Below are 18860 nucleotides of genomic sequence, written 5' to 3'. Positions count from 1 at the left end.
TTGGGAGGCCAAGGCGGGTGGATCACCTGAGGTCAGGAGTTCAAGACCAGCTTGGCCAACATGGTGAAACCTCGTCTCTACTAAAAATACAAAAATTAGTCAGGGGTGGTGGTGGGTGCCTGTAATCCCAGCTACTCAGGAGGCTGAGGCAGGAGAATCACTTGAACTTGGGAAGGGGAGGTTGCAGTGAGTCGAGATCGCACCGCTGCACTCCAGCCTGGGCAACAGAGTTAGACTCTGTCTCAGAACAAACAAACAAACATACAAACAAACACAGAAAATATGTAGTGTTGGTGAGGAGGTGGAGAAATTGGAACCTTTGTGCATTGTTGTTAGTAATGTAAAATGGTGCTGCTGCCATGGAAAACAGTATGCGGATTCCTATAAAAATAAAAAATAAAATTTCCATATGATCTAGCAATCCACTTCTGGGTATATATCCAAAAGAACTGAAAACAGGATCTTAGAGATATCTGCACACCCGTGTTCACTGCAGCATTATTCACAATAGCCAAGAGGCGGAATCAGCAGAAATGTTTATGGACAGATAACTGGGTGGCATATACATACAGTGGGATATTATTCAACATTTATAAAAAGAAGAAAATCCTGTCATATACTACAATATGGATGAGCCTTGTGGATATCATGCTAAGTGAAATAAGCCAGGTCCTAAAAGACAAACACCTCATGATTCTACTTATATGAAGTTATCTAAAGCAGTTAAACTCTTAGAAACAGAAGTAGAATGGTGGTTGGCAGGGGATGGAGAAAGAGGAAAAAGTTGTTCCATGGATATAAAGTTTCTGTTTTGCAAGAAGAATAAGTTCTAGAGATCTGTTGCCCAACAATGTGCATGTGGTTAACACTACTGTACACTTAAAAATGGTTAAAATGGTAACTTTTATATTTTGTGTTTTTAACCACCACTACCAAAAAAAAAAAAAAAAAGCTAGGGAACTAAATTGTTATTTTGAAAACATACATAAGGGAAAGAATCGGCTGGGTGTGGTGGCTTACACCTGTAATCCCAGCACTTTGAGAGGCTGAGGCAGGAGGATCACTTGAGGCCAGAGTTCAAAACCAACCTGGGCAACATAACAAGATGCACATCTCTTAAAAAAAAAAAAATTGCCAGGGGTGGTGGCACATACTTAAATGGGAGGATTGCTTGAACACAGGAGTTTGAGGCTGCAGTGAGCTATGATCACACCACTGTATTTCAGCCTGGGTGACAGAGTGAGAGCCTGTCTCTAAAATTTAAAAAAAAAAAAAAACAAAGTAAGAGAATCAAGGACCTATACTGCCTTTCCTACATTAATTGTATCTCAGGAGCCAAATAGTTGAAGGGAGGTTTCTCTTTGTAGAAGAATTGTGGTTAACAAATGAAGTAATACTGAAATGTTTTAGGCTCAAGCGATGCTCCCATCTAAGCCTCAGCCTACCGAGTAGCTGGGACTACTGGCACGCACCACCACATCCAGCCAATTTTTAATTTTTTTTTGTAGAGACAGAGGTCTCACTGTGTTGGCGAGGCTGGTCTCGAACTCCTGAGCTCAAGTGATCCTCCCAACCCGGCCTCCCAAAGTGCTGGGATTACAGGAGTGAGCCACCGCGCCCACCAGAGCCAATTATTTTTAGATGAGGAAACTGAAATTCCCAAAGGAGGAATCCCCGTGTGAGAAAGCCTCGTCTAGATGAGCTTTCCAGCATATGCCCGCCTTCTACATTTAACCTCTGAAAACTCTAAATTTTAAGGTACCTTTGCTTCCAGGGGAAACCAATTCTGCCTACTTGGGAAGCCAGAACATGACCGCGTAGGGAAGACCTAGGTCTGCGCACGCGCAGAGCCACCACGTCAGGCGTTCGCTTGGGAACCTTCTGGGCGTGGGCTTCCTGCGGCTGAGTGGCAGCTTCCATCCGGTGGGTTTTGCTTGGCGCACCCGGGAGGCGGGGCCTGCGGGGCAAGATGGAGTTAGTGCAGGTCTTGAAACGCGGGCTGCAACGGATCACCGGCCACGGCGGTCTCCGAGGCTATCTACGGGTTTTTTTCAGGTAGGCGGCCAGAGCCATGCTCTTGGCCTCTGGCGCTGGACTTTCGCTGGCTGATTTCTTGGAAGGGGGCCCTGGCTCGGGTCACCTTGGAGAATCCACAGCTCTTGTCAAGGACAACCGCCCCAATCTCTGCCTTGCCACCCCCAGGCTGGTCTCTGTCCCATATATCCCCGAGACAAGACCGAAGCTATCTGTAGAGTCCGAGCTGTGACACGGAGGCAAGGGCATCTGGGCTCCTCTCCTTTCCCACGCCCTGGAGAGTAATGAGCATTACAAGACATTAACTCAGTGACCTTGGTAAAGTTTTTTTCCCTGCACTGCCGTACAGTTCCCTGTCTGTAAGGCGTTGAAGGTAATAATAATGGTCCCTTCTCTTCCTGACATTCACTGATCCCACGAGCAGCATAGTTTCGCGGAAACCTAAATGGAGACCCAGAGTGGAATGAAAGAGCCTGGAGACCTTCGTATTATTGTAAGAAGATGAAATACTTTGGCTTTTTGATTTCCTAAAGGTTTTGCTAATTCCAGTGCCTCCTGGCTGAGGGATAGTAGATACAAGTAGTCCTGTAATCTGAAGAGACTACATTTATATTTTTAGTGTAATTTGGGCACATCAGTTGTCAATTCATCTTTTCCCATCCCCAGCACTTCTTCATTTTGCTAGTTGATGCAGCAGCCCTTGTGTCTGAAAGTTGTTACTTTCACTTTATTTCCGTTTATGTTTTGAACTAAGAATCATTCTAAAATGTCTGTTTTCTTTTGGGTATTCACAGGACAAATGATGCGAAGGTTGGTACATTAGTAGGGGAAGACAAATATGGAAACAAATACTATGAAGACAACAAGCAATTTTTTGGTGAGTGCAGTATTTTTTAGTATGAATAATTGGATTGGGATTTGGATTTGATTTGAGTCTATTTTCCATATTATGCAAGGAGCTTTTACAAAACACCTGGAAAAGGATGAAAAACTCAATAGAAAATGAAAAAAGATAGTTTACAGAAAAAAGAAAAGTAAACAGCCAATGAAGGTATGGAAAAATGTTCATTCTCACTTGTAACAACAGAAATGCAACTTTAAAAACAGTGTTATATATTTTTCACCTATCAAATTTTGAAGTGTTTTTCTTCTTTTTTTTTTTTTTTTGAGGTGGAGTCTCGCTCTGTTGGCCAGGCTGGAGTGCAGTAGCGCGATCTCGGCTCACTGCAACCTCCGCCTCCTGGGTTCCAGCGATTCTCCTGCCTCAGCCTCCCTGAGCAGGTGGGACCACAGGCGCAGGCCACCATGGCCGGCTAATTTTTGTATTTTTTAGTAGAGATGGGGTTTCACCATATTGGCCAGGCTGGTCTTGAACTCCTGACCTCGTGATCCACCCGCCTTGGCCCCCCAAAGTGCTGGGATTACAGGCGTGAGCCACTGCGTCCAGCCTTGAGTATTTTTCAATCTGATAAATCCCAATGTGGGCAAAACCATATATAGGTTAATGCAGTCTTTTTGGAGGGATAATTTGGTAACATTTGTAAAAATTTACATTGCACATATCCTTTGTCTCAGCACTTCCACTTTTAACAGTTAATTCGGCTGGTCGCGGTGGCTCACACCTGTTATCCCAGCACTTTGGGAGGCCAAGGCGGGCGGATCACGAGATCAGGAGATGGAGAGCATCCTGCCCAACATGGTGAAACCCAGTCGCTACTAAAAATACAAAAATTTGCTGGACGTGGTGGCGTGTGCCTGTAATCCCAGCTACTTGAGAAGCTGAAGCAGGAGAATCGCTTGAACCAGGGAGTTGGAAGTTGCAGTGAGCCGAGATCCCGCCACTCTACTCCAGTCTGGCGACAGAGCGAGACTCTATCTCAAAAAAAAAAAAAAAAAAAAGAGAAGAATTAATTCTACAAATATTCTTGCAAACCAAACACGCATCACAGCATTGTTTTATTATATTTTTAAAATTTATTTATTTAATGTTGAGACAGGGTCTTGCTCTGTCACCCAGGCTAGAGTGCAGTGACTCGATCATGGCTCACTACAGCCTCAACTTTCTGGGCTCAAGCTGTCCTTCTACCTCAGCCACCCATGTAGCTGGGATTACAGGCATGTGTCACCATGCCTGGCTAATTGTTTAAAAAAAATTTTTTTTTGGAGAGACGAGGTCTTGCTATGTTTCTTAGGCTGGTCTTGAATTCCTGGGCTCAGGTGATCCTCCCACCTCAGCCTCCCAAAGTGCTGGAATTACAGGTGTGAGTCACTGTGCCTGGCCACAGCATTTTTGTTTGTTTTTATTGTTGTTATTTTGAGACAGGGTCTCACTGTCGCCTAGGCTGGAGGCAGTGGTGTGATCTTGGCTCCCTGCAGGCATGACCTCCTGGGTTCCAGCCTTCCTCCTGCCTCAGCCTCCTATGTAGCTGGGACCACAGTCATGCACCACCACACCTGGTTAATTTTTTAATTTTTTTAAAGAGATGGGGTCTCACTTTGTTCCCCATGCTGGTCTTGAACTCCTGGGCTTAAGCCATCCTCCTGTCTCAGCCTCCCAAAGTGCTGGGATCACGGGCATGAGCCACTGTGCTAGTAAATTTTAAAAGCAACATTAGTGTGCGTAAGTTGGATACTGATGAAGTAAACATTTTTTAGAATACTTTTTTTTTTTTTTTTTTTAAGTTCTAGGGTACATGTGCACAACGTGCCGGTTTGTTACATATGTATACGTGTGCTGTAATACATTGTTGTTAAGAATGATTTAAACCTATAAATTTAATATAGAGAGATGTCAAAGATGTGTGTAATATAGAAAAATTCCAGTTGCAGAACAATGTTTGGTATCCTGAAAAGGAGAAAATACATGCTTTTTGTGTGCATGTTAAATTTTGGAAGGAAACTCAATAAACTCATAGAATCAGATGATAGAGATTCAACATTCTGCCCCTCCACTTTATAACTTTGTGACCTGGTTAACTTAATTAACTTCCCTAACCCTCAGTTTTCTCATCTGTAAAGTAGAATAAGAATAATATGTGCCTCATAAAGCTGTATTAAAAGATGAAAAGTGAATGAGAGGAACTTACCGTGATGTAGGGTTTCTCAGCCTCAGCAGTGTTAACACTATGGGGCAGATAATTCTTTCTTTTCAATTTTTTTTTTATTTCAATAGTTTTTGGAGTACAGGTGGTTTTTGGTTACATGGATAAGTTTTTTAGTGGTGAGTTCTGAGATTTTGGTATATCTGTCACCCAAGCAGTGTTACACTGTATCCAGTATGTAGTCTTTTATCCCCTTGAGTCCCCAAAGTCCTTTATATCATTCTTATACCTTGGCATCCTCATAGCTTAGTTCCCACTTATAAGTGAGAACATATGATATTTGGTTTTCCATTCCTGAGTTACTTCACTTAGAATAATGGCCTCCAGCTCCATCCAAGTTGCTGCAAAGGCCATTATTGCTTTCTGTTTTATGGCTGAGTAGTATTCCATGGTGTATATATACCACATTTTCTTTATCCACTCATTCATTGATGGGCATTTAGGTTGGTTCCTTATTTTTGCAATTGCAAATTGTGCTGCTGTAAACATGTGTATGCATGTGTCTTTTTCATGTAATGACTTCTTTTTCTTTGGGTAGATACCCAGTAGTGAGATTGCTGGATCGAATGGTAGTTCTGCCTTCAGTTCTTTAAGGAATCTCCTTACTGTTTTCCATAGTGGTTGTACTAGTTTACATTCCCAACAGCAGTGTAAAAGTGTTCCCTTTTCATCACATCCACACTACTATCTATTATTTTTTGCATTTTTAATTATGGGTGTTCTTGCAGGAGTAAGGTACTATCTCATTGTGGTTTTAATTTGCATTTTCCTGATAATTAGTGACGTTGAGCATTTTTTTCATAGGTTTGTTGACTGTTTGTATATCTTCTTTTGAGAATTGTCTGTTCATGTCCTTTGCCCACGTTTTGATGAGATTTTTTTTTCTTACTGATTTGTGTGAGTTTCTTGTAGATTCTGGATATTAGTCCTTTGTCTAATGCATAATTTGCAAATATTTTCTCCCACTTTGTGGGTTGTCTGTTTACTCTGCTGATTATTTCTTTTGCTGAAGAGAAGCTTTTTAGTTTAATTAGGTACCATTTATTTATTTTTGTTTTTGTTACATTTGGGTTCTTAGTTATGACTTCTTGCCTAAGCCAATGTCTGGAAGAGATTTTCTGATGTGATGTTCTAGAATTTTTATGTTTTCAGGTCTTAGATTTAACTCTTTGATCCATCTTGAGTTGATTTTTGTATAAGGCGAGAGATGAAGATCCACTTCCATTCTTCTACATGTGGCTTGCTAGTTTTTCCAACACCATTTGTTGAATAGAGTGTCCTTTCCCCACTTTATGTTTTTGTTTGCTTTGTTGAAGATCAGTTGGCTGTGAGTATTTGGCTTTATTTCTGGGTTCTCTATTCTGTTCCATTGGTCTACTATTTTTATACCAGTAGCATAGTGTTTTGGTAACTGTAGCCTCGTAGTATAATTTGAAGTTGGGTAATGTGATGTCTCTAGATTTGTTCTTTTTGCTTAGTATTGCTTTGGCTACGTGGGCTCATTTTTGGTTCCATATGAATTTTAGAATTGTTTTTTCTGGTTCTGTGAAGGATGATGATGGTATTTTGATGGGAATTACACTGAATCTGTAGATTGCTTTGGGCCATATGGTCGTTTTCACAATGTTGATTATGCCCATCCGTGAGCATGGGATATGTTTCCATTTGTTTGGGTCATCTGTGATTTCTTTCAGCAGTGTTTTTTAGTTTTCCTTGTAGAGATCTTTCACTTCAATGGTTAGGTATATTCCTAAGTATTTTATTTTATTTTTTGCAGCTGTTGTAAAAGAGATGGCGTTCTTGATTTGATTCTCAGCATGGTCGTTGTTGGTGTATAGCTGTGCTACTGATTTGTATACATTGATTTAGTATCCTGAAACTTTGCTGGATTTATTTATCAGGTCTAGGAGCTTTTTGGATGAGTCTTTAAGTTTTTCTAGGTATATGATCCTATCATCAACAAACAGTGACAGTTTGACTTCCTCTTTTTAAATTTGGATGCACTTTATTTCTTTCCCTTATCCAATTGCTCTGGCTATGACTTCCAGTACTATGTTGAATAGAAGTGGTGAATGTGGGCATCCTTGTCTCGTTCCAGTTCTCAGGGAGAATGCTTTCAGCCTTTCCCCATTCAGTATGATGTTTGCTGTGGGTTTGTCATATATGGCTTTTATTACTTTGAGGTATGTCCCTTCTGTGCCAATTTTGTTGAGGGTTTTTATCATACAGGAATGCCGGATTTTATTGAATGCTTTTTCTGCATCTGGTGAGATGATCATATGATTTTTATTTTTAATTCTATTTATGTGATATATCACATTTATTAACTTGGGTATGTTAAACCATCCCTGCATCCCTAGTATTCAACCCACTTGATCATGATATATGATTATCTTTTTGATATGCTGTTGGATTCGGTTAGCTAATATCTTGTTGAGGATTTTTGCATCTGTGTTCATCAGGGATATTGGTTTGTAGTTTGCTTTTTTTGAGACAGCTAATTCTTTGTTGTGAGGGGCTGTCCTGTGCATCATAGAATGACCAGCAGCAGCAGCACTGACTGACAACCAAAAATGTCTCCAGACATTGCCAAATGTCCCCTTGGCAAAATTTCCATCTGTTAAGAACCATTGGCCTAATGCTTGGCACATAATAAGTGCTCAATAAATATCAGCACTGTGACTGCTATTATTATTTTTACGGTTTGAGTATCCCTTACCCAAAATGCTTGGGACCACAAGTATTTCAGATTTTAGATTTTTTTTGGATTTTGGAATATTTGCATTATACGTCCCAGTTTAGCATCCCTAATCTGAAATCTGAAATGCTCTAATGAGCATTTCTTTTGAGTGTCATACCAGCACACAAAAAAAGTTTCCGATTTTGGAGCTTTTGGAATTGGAGATACCCAACCTGTACCTTCTTGAATTGTTTAATTTTCTCCTGTGTGCATTTGTTACTTTTATAATAATAAAAAAATACTCTCTTGATTGAGATGAAGAGTATCAAAGAGGAAAAAGCAATTAATCTTCATCCAGGGAAACACTGTATAATGTGAAAAAATAATTGCCTAGCATTTATTGAGTGATTACCATGTGCTAGGTGCTGTGCTAAACAAAAACATACATTATCTACTTTAATCTGCAACGTCTCCTTGAGATAGGCACTTCTGTGCTCCTCTGCCCCCATTTTACAGATGAAGAAGTTAAGTCATTGAGTAGTTAGGAATATTTCTCAGGAATGTGTAAACCATGTGTGGTTGCTTTGGATGCATGTTGGTCTATAAGAAGTAAACATCTTATGTACTCTGTATTTATGTGTGTGCATGCGTGTGTGTGTGTGTGTGTGTGAGTGATGAGGTCTCACTATTTTACCTGGGCTGGTCTTGAACTCCTGAGCTCAAGCAATCCTCCTCCCTTAGCCTCCTGAGGAGCTGGAATTACAGGCACATACTGTCACACCTAGTTATGATATTTTTAATACTCCCATAAATCACAGAATTTTAGACCTAGAATAGATTTCAAGAGATTGTCTAAAAACTATTGTTTTATAGATGAAGAAACTGAGGCCCAAGGAAGTATCTTAACCAAAGAGACTTAATCAAGTAATTAATGGCAGAACCTGGGGTAATTATTCTTTCTACTTCTCACTGTATTGTTACAAACTATAACATTACATTCTTTCCTTTCTTTCTTCTTTTCTTTAATTTTTTTTTTTTTTTTTTTTTTTTTTTTTTTTGAGACAGAGTTTTGCTCTTGTTGCCAGGCTGGAGTGCCATGGCACGATCTTGGCTCACTGCAGCCTCCACCTCCCACGTTCAAGCGATTCTCCTGCCTCAGCCTCCTGAGTAGCTGGGATTACAGGCATGCGCTATCATGCCCAGCTAATTTTTTGTATTTTTAGTAGAGATGGGGTTTCTCCATGTTGGTCAGGCTGGTCTCGAACTCCTGACCTCGTGATCCACCCGCCTCAGCCTCCCAAAGTGCTGGGATTACAGGTGTGAGCCACTGCAGCCAGCCTCCTTTCTTCTTTCTCCCTTGCATTGGAAATATTCTTATGTTTGCTAATTAAAAAAAATTAGGACCTGGCATGGTGGCTCATGCCTGTAATCCCAATGCTTTGGGAGGCCAAGGTGGGAGGATCAGTTGAGGCCAGAAGTTCAAGACCAGCCTGGGCAACATAGAGACCCCCATCTCGTGTGTGCGTGTGTGTATGTGTATGTATACCTATATATGTATGTATGTATATATATTTGGTGTATGAAAGCTCCCTCCCCTTATAATTTTGCAACTCTTTCAATAGTTTAGTCTTTATGTATATTTAAGATTCTTTTATTTTGAGACAGGGTCTCTCTGTTGCCCCACCTGGAATGCAGTGGTGTGATCTCGGCTCACTGCAACCTCTGCCTCCCAGGCTCAAGTGATCCTCTCACCTCAGCCTCGAGAGTAGCTGGGACTACAGGCGTGTGCCACCATGCCCAGCTAATTTTTGTATTTTTTGTAGGGACAAGGTTTCACTATGTTGCCCAGGATGGTCTCGAACTCCTGAGCTCAAGTGATCCCCCTGCCTCAGCCTCCCAGAGTCCTGGGATTAAGAAGTGAGCCACCGTGCCCAGCCAGTAGTGTTTATTTAAAAAAAAAAAATGCACAGCATTTTTAAAAATGGCAACACAACATTCCAGTGTATGGAAGAACAATTATTTCTTCAATCCTGTTACTATCGATAGACACATAGATTGCTTTTGACTTTTTGCTATTAGGAATGATGCTACTGTAAACCTGCTTGTAACTACATTCATATGTTTAAATAAATTTCTGGCCTGATCTCTACTAAAAATACGAAAATTAGCCAGGCATGGTGGCACATGCCTATGGTCCCAGCTACTCGGGAGGCTGAGGCAGGAGAATCACTTGAACCCAGGAAGGGGAGGTTGCAGGCAGGGAGCCGAGGCCGCGCCATTGCACTCCAGCCTAGGCGACAGAGCGAGAGTCCGTCTCCAATAAATAAATAAATAAATAAAGTTGAATTTCTGAGTCTGAGAATAGGCATTTAACATTTCAAGAAATACAGAGAGAGAGAGAGAGACAGACAGAGAGAGAGATTGTTAAGACCCCCCTCTATCATTCTAGCCTAACTGTATTGTCAGGGCTTGACTTATGAAACCTTTCCCAAGGTCTCCTCCATCTGCCTGCACATTCCACTGCCTCATTGGATTATAGTTTACTTTTAGTTAGCTATTCTTAAGATTGATTTCTCTAAATGAAGCAGTGAATGTTGATTGAAATCTGTATTTTTAAAAAGAGATGAGGTCGTGTTTAAGTACCAGTAGTCAATATTTGTTGATTATATGTTTACCTAGGAAAACCCTGTAAATGAAATGCAGATTACCTTTTACTTATTGGTTTAAAGTCCATCATAGGAATGAACGAATTCAGTGTTCCCTATTGGCAGGTAAGAGCAGTAAGGAAGGGGTAGAAGGAATTAATATGTATTATGTGCTTATATGGCTGATGCTGAACTAGGTGAATGTATGTGATATTTAATTTTCACAGCAACTCTAAGATGTAGGTATAGTCATCCATATAGTCATCCACTTTTAATAGATAAAGAAACTGAGGCTCATAAAATTTGCCTAATAACCACTGATAATAAGTGACAAAGCCCAAGTCTTTGCTCAGTTTAAGGACCCAATAGTGTAAATAAATAGTGGTTAGGCCCCTCAACTAGTGCCCAGAAATTTCCTAAATGAGGAGTGCAGCCATATTATTTTGATGACATGAGCTGTCCTATGTACCTAACTATCATTTCTAATGTTTGCTTATTGTGTATAATTCACAAATTTCCAAAAGGATCTAAGGTGGTTTTAAAAAAATACTTCTGTGGAGATATAGAATTCAAGTATGATTGCTGCAAATGTGTTTTTACCCCAGTCTCAAGAGGAGCACTTTCTTTTCTGAATACCCTGTACATCTGGGAACACACTTTCCTATCCTGCCTGCTACTCCCTCTGTGGGGAGCTGGCAGGGAAGCAAGGATTCTCCTCTGTGGGAAAGGCCTGAGTCCCACCCACAGCAGTGAATCATCTCAGTCCTTGCTGCAGGTTGCTGCTTAAAGTTTGCCACACACGTCCTGGAGCTTGCCTTCACGAATTCATCCAGGGTGTTATTCCTCCAATAGCTCTCTTATATAAGATCACAAAAAGTCTTTTCTTGATAAAAAGGTTGTCTTCTTTGATATTATGCATCTATGCTTTAAAAAAAAAAGTTTTTCTTTTTAAATGTTCATCTTCCCACCCAGGCCGTCACCGATGGGTTGTATATACTACTGAAATGAATGGCAAAAACACATTCTGGGATGTGGATGGAAGCATGGTGCCTCCTGAATGGTAAGCTAAGACAACATTTTATTTTATTTGTCTTTCTTTTTTTTTTCTTTTTTGAGACAGGGTCTCACTGTGTCACCCAGGCTGGAGTGCAGTGACACGATCATGACTTACTTCAGCTTTGACCTACCAGGCTCAAGTGATCCTCCCACATCAGCCTCCCTAGTAGCTGGGACTACAGGCCCATGCCATCTCACCCGGATAATTTTTGTTTTGTTTTTAAATTTGTTTGTTTGTTTCTTTTTTGAGACAGGGTCTCATTCTGTCGCCCAGGCTGGAGTGTAGTGCCACAAACTTGGCTCACTGCAACCTCCGCCTCCTGAGTTCAAGTGATTCTCCTGTCTTAGCCTCCCGAGTAGCTGGGACTACAGGTATGAGCCACCACGCCTGGCTAATTTTGTATTTTTAGTAGAGACAGGGTTTCACTGTGTTGGCCAGGCTGGTCTCGAACTCCTGACCTCAGGTGATCCATCCACCTCGGCCTCCCAAAGTGCTAGGATTACAGGTGTGAGCCACCATGCCTGGCCTGTTTTTTGTTTTTTGTTTTTTGTTTTTTTTAAGACAGAGTCTCACTCTGTTGCCCAGGCTGGAGTGCAGTGGCATGATCTTGGCTCACTGCAACCTCTGACTCCCAGGTTCAAGCAATTCTCCTGCCTCAGCCTCCCGAGTAGCTGGGACTACAGGCTCATGCCACCACGCCCGGCTAATTTTTGTATTTTTAGTAGCGATGGGGTTTTGCCATTTTGGCCAAGCTGGTCTTGAACTCCTGACCTCAGGTGATCCACCCGCCTTGGCCTCTCAAAGTGCTGGGATTACAGGCATGAGCCACTGCACTCGGCCTAATTTTTGTATTTTTTATAGAAATGCGATTTTGCCATGTTGCCCAGGCTGGCCTCAAACTCCTAGGCTCAGGTGATCCACCCACCTCGGCCTCCCAAAGTGCTGGGATTACAGGTATGAGCCACCATGCCCAGCTTTTATTTATTTTTTTTAGTTGAAATGGGATCTTGCTATGTTGCCCAGGCTGGAACTCCTGGGCTCAAGCAATCCTCTCACCTCAGCCTTCCAAGTAGCTGAGATTATAAGCACGAGCCACCATGCCTGGTTCATTTTATTTTATTTAACTTGGCAATATTTATTTCATTACAAAAATATTTATTGAATATCTCTCTATAAGGCAGTCAGTGGTGTTCTTCTGAAAGTATCTATCCTACTTACATTGAGTACATAATAAGTTACCCTTAAATTTAGTGGCTTAAAACAACAACTATTTCTCTCTCCATAGTTTTTTTTTTGGGTCAGGAGTTCAGACAAGATAAAACGAGGGTGGCTAGTCTGTGCTCCTAGATGTCTGGAGCCTCAGCTGGAAGACTCCAAGTCTGGACACTGGAATCATCTGAAAACTTGTTCACTTAGTATCTGGCATTTATTGCTGGCTGTCAGCTGGGGGTATAGCTGGGCCTGTGGGTTGGAACACCTTCATGTTGCCTGGGCTGACACAGGCAAGTGCTCTGAGAGAGTGAGCTAGGCAGGAACCATATTGCCTTATCTAACTTAGTCCTGCAGATTGTCCAGTGTCACTTTCATATTCCATTGATTGAGGCAGTTAGAAAGCTCCACCCAAGTTCTACATGATAAAACATGAACCTACCTCTTGTTGGAGGTATGTCAACATCACAGTATATATTGGGATGTATAATGGTGTGGCTGTCTTGGAAAAACAATACGCCATAGTACCGCCTGTCTGGGTGAAGCGAAAGGTGAGAAGAACTTTGGCTGTAATCTTATCTGGCAATTTGACTTTAAGCAAGTTCCTTAACCTCTCTGGGGCTTAGTTTCATTGTCTGTAAAATGAGAGCCCTAAAATTCCTTAGGTCTCTAAAACTTGTATGACTTTATAATACACATATTTTGAAGTGAAATTCTAAATGCTCACTTGAATTACCAAATTTTGCATGAAGTATTTCAAAGTAAAGTACTTATATCTGTTTCATAGATTGCTGAAATAATACCATACAGTTGATATACAATTAAACTCTGGAGATCCTTTCCAGTGGTCTAGAAAATTTCACCCAAAAACCAGAAATAAGTATATCTGGTGGGCTGTGACATTTTATTTTAATTGAATTTGATCATCAGAGCTAGTTTGGGGCTGTCTTCAGTAGAAAGTGGGATAATCTCAGTGTATTTGCCTCTGTTCTAAAGAGTCACTTGGAAACCCAGATATGTGACATAAGTGAGTGAAGTGCAGCTATGAAACAATAGGACGTAGTGGAGACTGCAGTGAACTGAAAAGTACAGACTTGTCAAAGAGGGCAACAGGCTTATTCAGCAATCTGCAGTTCCATCAGGTGAGAATTCTGCGAAGAGTTTCTGGATGATTTTTCAAAGGTGGACATCTGTATTTATTTGTGAGACTTCTTGTTTTTTCTTGCTTTTTTTTTTTTTTTTTTGAGATAGTGTCTCACTCTGTTGCCCAGGCTGGAGTGCAGTGGCACCATCTTGGCTCACTGCAACCTCCGCCTCCCAGGCTGTTCAAGCAATTCTCCCGCCTCAGCCTCTCAAGTAGCTGGGACTACAGGTGCCTGCCACCATGCCTGGCTAATTTTTGTACTTTTACTACAGACAGGTTTCACCATGTTGGCCAGGCTAGTCTCGAACTCCTGGCCCCAAGTGATCCACCCACTTTGGCCTCTCGAAGTGTAGGGATTACAAGCATGAGCCACTGCACCGGGCCAGTTCTTGCTTTTTGTTTTTTTTTTTTCAATTAATTTTTTAAAATATTTGACATTTTAAATACAGCATTATCTAGCAGAACTTTTCACAATGACGGAAGTGTTCTTTATCTGCCCTGTCCAATAGGGTAACCACTTGCCACATGTGGCCCAGAACACTTTATTATTATTATTATTATTATTATTATTATTATTATTATTATTATTATTTTATTATTTTGAAACAGGGTGACACTCTATTGCCCAGGCTGGAGTGCAATGGCACAATCAGTCTCGACCTCCTGGGCTCAAGTGATCCTCCTGCCTCAGCCCCCTGAGTAGCTGGGACTACAGGCATATGGCACCATGCCCAGCTAATTTTTTTGTGTTTTTAGTACAGATGAGGTTTCGCTATGTTGCTCAGGCTGATCTCAAACTCCTGGACTCAAATGATTCGCCAACCTCTGCCTCCCAAAATGCTGGGATTACAGGCATGAGCCACCACACCTGGCCTTTCTAGAGCACTTTAAAATGTGGATAAAGCAACTGAGGACATTTTAAAATTTTTATTTAAGATAAATAGGCTACTCGATTGGACAGAACGGTTTGTTTTTCAAATACTGTGAGCTAAGCAAAACATATTGGTACTGTACATTTTTGCTGAGCTATAACCAGATTTCAACCCCTGTTCTACTACTTGGACTAATTGTGAGCACTGACTGTGTCAGTGATGTGATTTGAAGAATATGATAATGGATAGTGTCTTTAAAAGCTCACTGGGGCTTGGTGTGGTGGCTCATACCTGTAGTCCCAGCACTTTGGAAGGCTGAGTCATGAGGCTCGCTGGAGGCCAGAAGTTTGAGACCAGCCTGGGCAACATAACAAGGCCTCATCTCTATAAATAAAAAAAGTTTTAGAAAATTAGCCAGGCATGGTTGTACGTGCCTGTAGTTCCAGCTACTTGGGAGGCTGAGGTGGGAGAATCCCTTGAGCCCAGGGGTTTGACGTTGCAAGGAGGTATGATTGCACCACTGTACTGCAGCTTGGGCGACAGAGTGAAACCCTGTCTCTGAATAAAAAAGCTCATTGGTTCTTAACATGAGAAAGCAGCACTGATTAGGAGCTTTCTCATGCTACATCATTTGGGGATTGCTGTTGCACTCTTTTTAGTGGGAAATAATAACCTGTGGTTCTGTTAAGGTCTAAGGAGCTGTGGGGTTTTTTTTTTTTTTTTTTCACATTCTATGTCTCTTTATTTTTTTCCTTCAACTTTTACTCTAAGCTCCAGGGTACATGTGCAGGATGTGCAAGCTGACATAGGTAAACGTGTGCCATGGTGGTTTGGTGCACAGATCATCCCATCACCTAGGTATTAAGCCCAGCATGCATTGAGCTTTGGTTTTAGGTTTAGAACCATCAACCTTCTCCAAAGGGGCATTCTATATGTTAGGAGGACTATCTGAGACCAAGGTGTCAACGTGGAATTCAGGCTTTAGGAGCTGAGATGTCCTGGTTTTTGTTTGCCTGAGAGATTGTTTCTTGGGTGGAATTCGTTCTGGGAGGCTATGGAAGGCATGTGAGCTGTCTTACTCAGATTGACATCTATCTGCTTCAAAATGTTCATCTAACGTTGGTGCTCAGGGGCCACATTTTGGGAGATAAGGGGTAGTGGTGTGATTTCAATTATGTGCGATTAATTATGTTTAAAGTTATAAAATAGTAAAAACCTGAAAAGATAAAAGTTCTATTCAGTGGAGCAAGTCCTTTTATTTGATCTGAGACCACATGAAAATGAAGCTAAGAGCTGTAGATCACTCCAGCAGGTGCCTGAGGGCAAGTGAGGATTCAAAGCTGCATTTCTTTGTGGAGAGGAGCATCCTAAAGTCTGAGTACCTTTGATGACCCTTGTTTGTATGGGAAACTTCACGGCTTGTGATCAATCTTTTTAGGGAGAAATGGTGTTGAACAAGCTTAGCTGTTTGTTTCTCAAACCCCTCTTTGTTGACCGTGACACACTGTGGAACTCTAAATCTGTGGATTCTTACCTTTGATTCATGAATAAATTTGATGTTGGGTTGATATATCTCTAATTAGAGAGCTAGGTATTATCACATGTAGAGAGTAATTGTACAGATACAATTTATCATCCCTATTCAAATAACTATTTAGTACCTACCAGGTGCCAAGAACCTGGGGTAAAGCAGTGACTAAAACAAGGTCCTTATTTTCATAGGGGAAGGCAGAAAAACATCCTTTATATATTTGTGGTAATGATAAATGCAAGGAAGATAATATGAAGCTGGGCCTCACAGGGCAATCAAGAGCAATGGAAGGGTCAGGTGGCTGTTTTATACAGGAGTTAGAGAAAGCTTCTTTGAGAAAGTGACATTTGAGGAAAGACGTAGAAGGCGGGGAGAAAGCGTTCCAGGCAGAGGGAACCACAGGTGCAAAGGCTGTATGTTTCAGATGTATTGCTTGGTCTGTTCAAAGAACAGCAGTATGGCCAGTTTGGCTGGAATGGAATGAGTGAGGGGAAGATGTTAAGAAACGAGGTAGGAGAAATAGCTAGGGCCCAAATCATGTAGATCTTGTAAGATGAAAGGTTCTTGTATTGGCTTAAACCCCGAGAGTGCACCAGCAGACAACATGGCAGTGTGGAGCAACACACCGTTTTAATGAGCGCCTGGGTGCAGGCGGGCTGATGCCTAAAATGGCGTTAGCACCAAATGAGGATGGGGCAGGGGTTTTATAGTCTCCTGTAAACAGGAAGTGTCTTAGTCTCATGTAACTGCTACGTAGTACCTGGACGGCCTGCCCCTCGATCTTCAAGGGGGTATGTGTCTTTCGGCCAGCTTTCTTCCTGCTTCTGCTGTCTTGCTGACCCACGCTGCTGGCCCAAGTAGCCTTGAGCCTTGGGACTGGGCCTGAGAAGGGAGGAGTTATTCATCTCTTCAAGCTTTCAGGCCTCAGGGAGAATCTTTCAGTAAGCCATGGTACATACTTTGGCTTTTTGTCTGAATTTATTTGGAAGTCACTGGAAGGTAAGATAGGGTGTGATCTGATTTACAGTTTTTTAACATTTGGAATAATCCCAAACTTTCAGAATCATTACAAATATTTTAATAAAAGTAAGTTGCCAAATTGATGCCCCATCACTCCTGAATACTTTAGTGTGTACTTCCTGCAAACAAGAACATTGTCCTACATAACCACAATATAACAATAAATATCAGGAGAGTAACAAAGATACACTATGAAAGGGAGGTAAAATTTTACCCTTGTCCTCTTAGGGCTTTTTGGCTGGGCTTGAGAATTAAAGACTGTTAACAGGAGAATAGCATACAAATGTATTTAATATAAGAGTTCCATGACATGGAGCCCTCATAAGGGATGAAGACCCAAAGATGCAGTTCATGTTGAGCACTTAGATACTGAATTGGACAAGGAGTAGAACACTGAAAATGAGAAGACAAAGGGACTTGGGCTTGAGTAGGTTAATTGGGTGGAGAAGTGACTAAGAAGATAAAAGTTAATTTGACAAAGTTTGTGCAGATTTCCCTTGACCTCAATTTCCTGTCCTTGATGTAGAATGATAGTTTCCTTCTGGTATAGGGAGGACATCTTTGATGTGGGAATTTTTTCTCCTGCTTTCAGAAAGAAAAAGGCCACATTATTCTTGTGCCTGCTGTTTTTCTTTACCTTTTTTTTTTTTTTGAGACAAGGTCCTGCTCTGTCACCCAGGCTGGAGTGCAGTGGTATAGTCTGCAGCCTCGACCTCCTGGGCTCAAGTGATCCTCCTATCTCAGCCTCCCAAGTAGGTGGGATTACAGGCGTGTGCCACTACACCTGGCTAATTTTTGTATTTTTAGTAGAGACAGGGTTTCACCATGTTGGCTAGGCTGGTCTTGAACTCCTGGCCTTAAGTGATCTGCCTACCTCGGCCTCCCAAAGTGCTGAGATTACAGGCATGAGCCACCACGCCCAGCCATGCCTGCTGTTTTTCAAGTGCCTTTAACTCAGCATAGTCAATATGCCGGAGCTGCATATTTTGGAGCAGCGTGTTCTGAACTTCAGCCACTCAGGTTTCGTCAGTTGTCCCAACAGTGCTGTTTATAGAGAGATCCAGTCACACATTTCATCTGGATCTCAAGTTCTTTAGTCTCCTTCACACTCGATTGGTTCCTCAGCTTTTCCGTGATTTTCATGACCTTGACGCTTTTGAAAATTACTTGACAGTTATATTGTTGAAGGTCCCTCAGTGAGTTTGTTGAATGTTTCCTCATGACTAGGTTCAGGCTATGCTTCTGTGACATTCCTGTCACTGAAGCCATGTTTTTCTTGTTGCACTCTATTAAGTAGCAGCTGATTTGTTTTTGTCCTATTATTAATGAAAACCTCTATCACATGATTAAGGGGTCTGCCGGTTTTCTCCATTCTAAAGTTACTAATTTTCCCTTTGAAATTAATTAGCATTTTGTGGGGAGACACTTTGGGGTTATATAAGTATCCCCTTACTCATCAAAGCTTTAATTCATTATTTGTATCTGTATCAACTTCTATTTTAATTAATGGGTTATAATCCATTGCTATAAATGGTTCTTTTATTGTTCAAATTGGGCTCAATTTGAC

General features: G+C 41.4%; 1 protein-coding gene across 3 annotated transcripts in view; it reads left to right on the top strand.

The window, feature by feature from the left end:
* The first annotated feature begins 1883 nt into the window (after nt 1–1883).
* NDUFA12 (NADH:ubiquinone oxidoreductase subunit A12) overlaps nt 1884–18860 on the top strand; it is a 41236-nt gene continuing 24259 nt past the window's right edge. The window contains exons 1-3 of one of the 3 annotated variants that reach the window (XM_054444649.2): nt 1884–2055; nt 2829–2911; nt 11433–11520. In XM_054444649.2, the coding sequence (XP_054300624.1) occupies nt 1970–2055; nt 2829–2911; nt 11433–11520 (257 nt within the window). In that variant the 5' untranslated portion in view covers nt 1884–1969. The remainder of the gene's footprint in view (nt 2056–2828; nt 2912–11432; nt 11521–18860) is intronic. The other 2 variants (XM_063646580.1, XM_063646581.1) reach the window with 2 other exon arrangements.

This window comes from Pongo pygmaeus, chromosome 10, assembly GCF_028885625.2.
Source record: "Pongo pygmaeus isolate AG05252 chromosome 10, NHGRI_mPonPyg2-v2.0_pri, whole genome shotgun sequence".
NCBI classification, from domain to species: Eukaryota; Metazoa; Chordata; class Mammalia; order Primates; family Hominidae; genus Pongo; species Pongo pygmaeus.
This window is presented reverse-complemented; position numbering and strand designations above follow the sequence as displayed.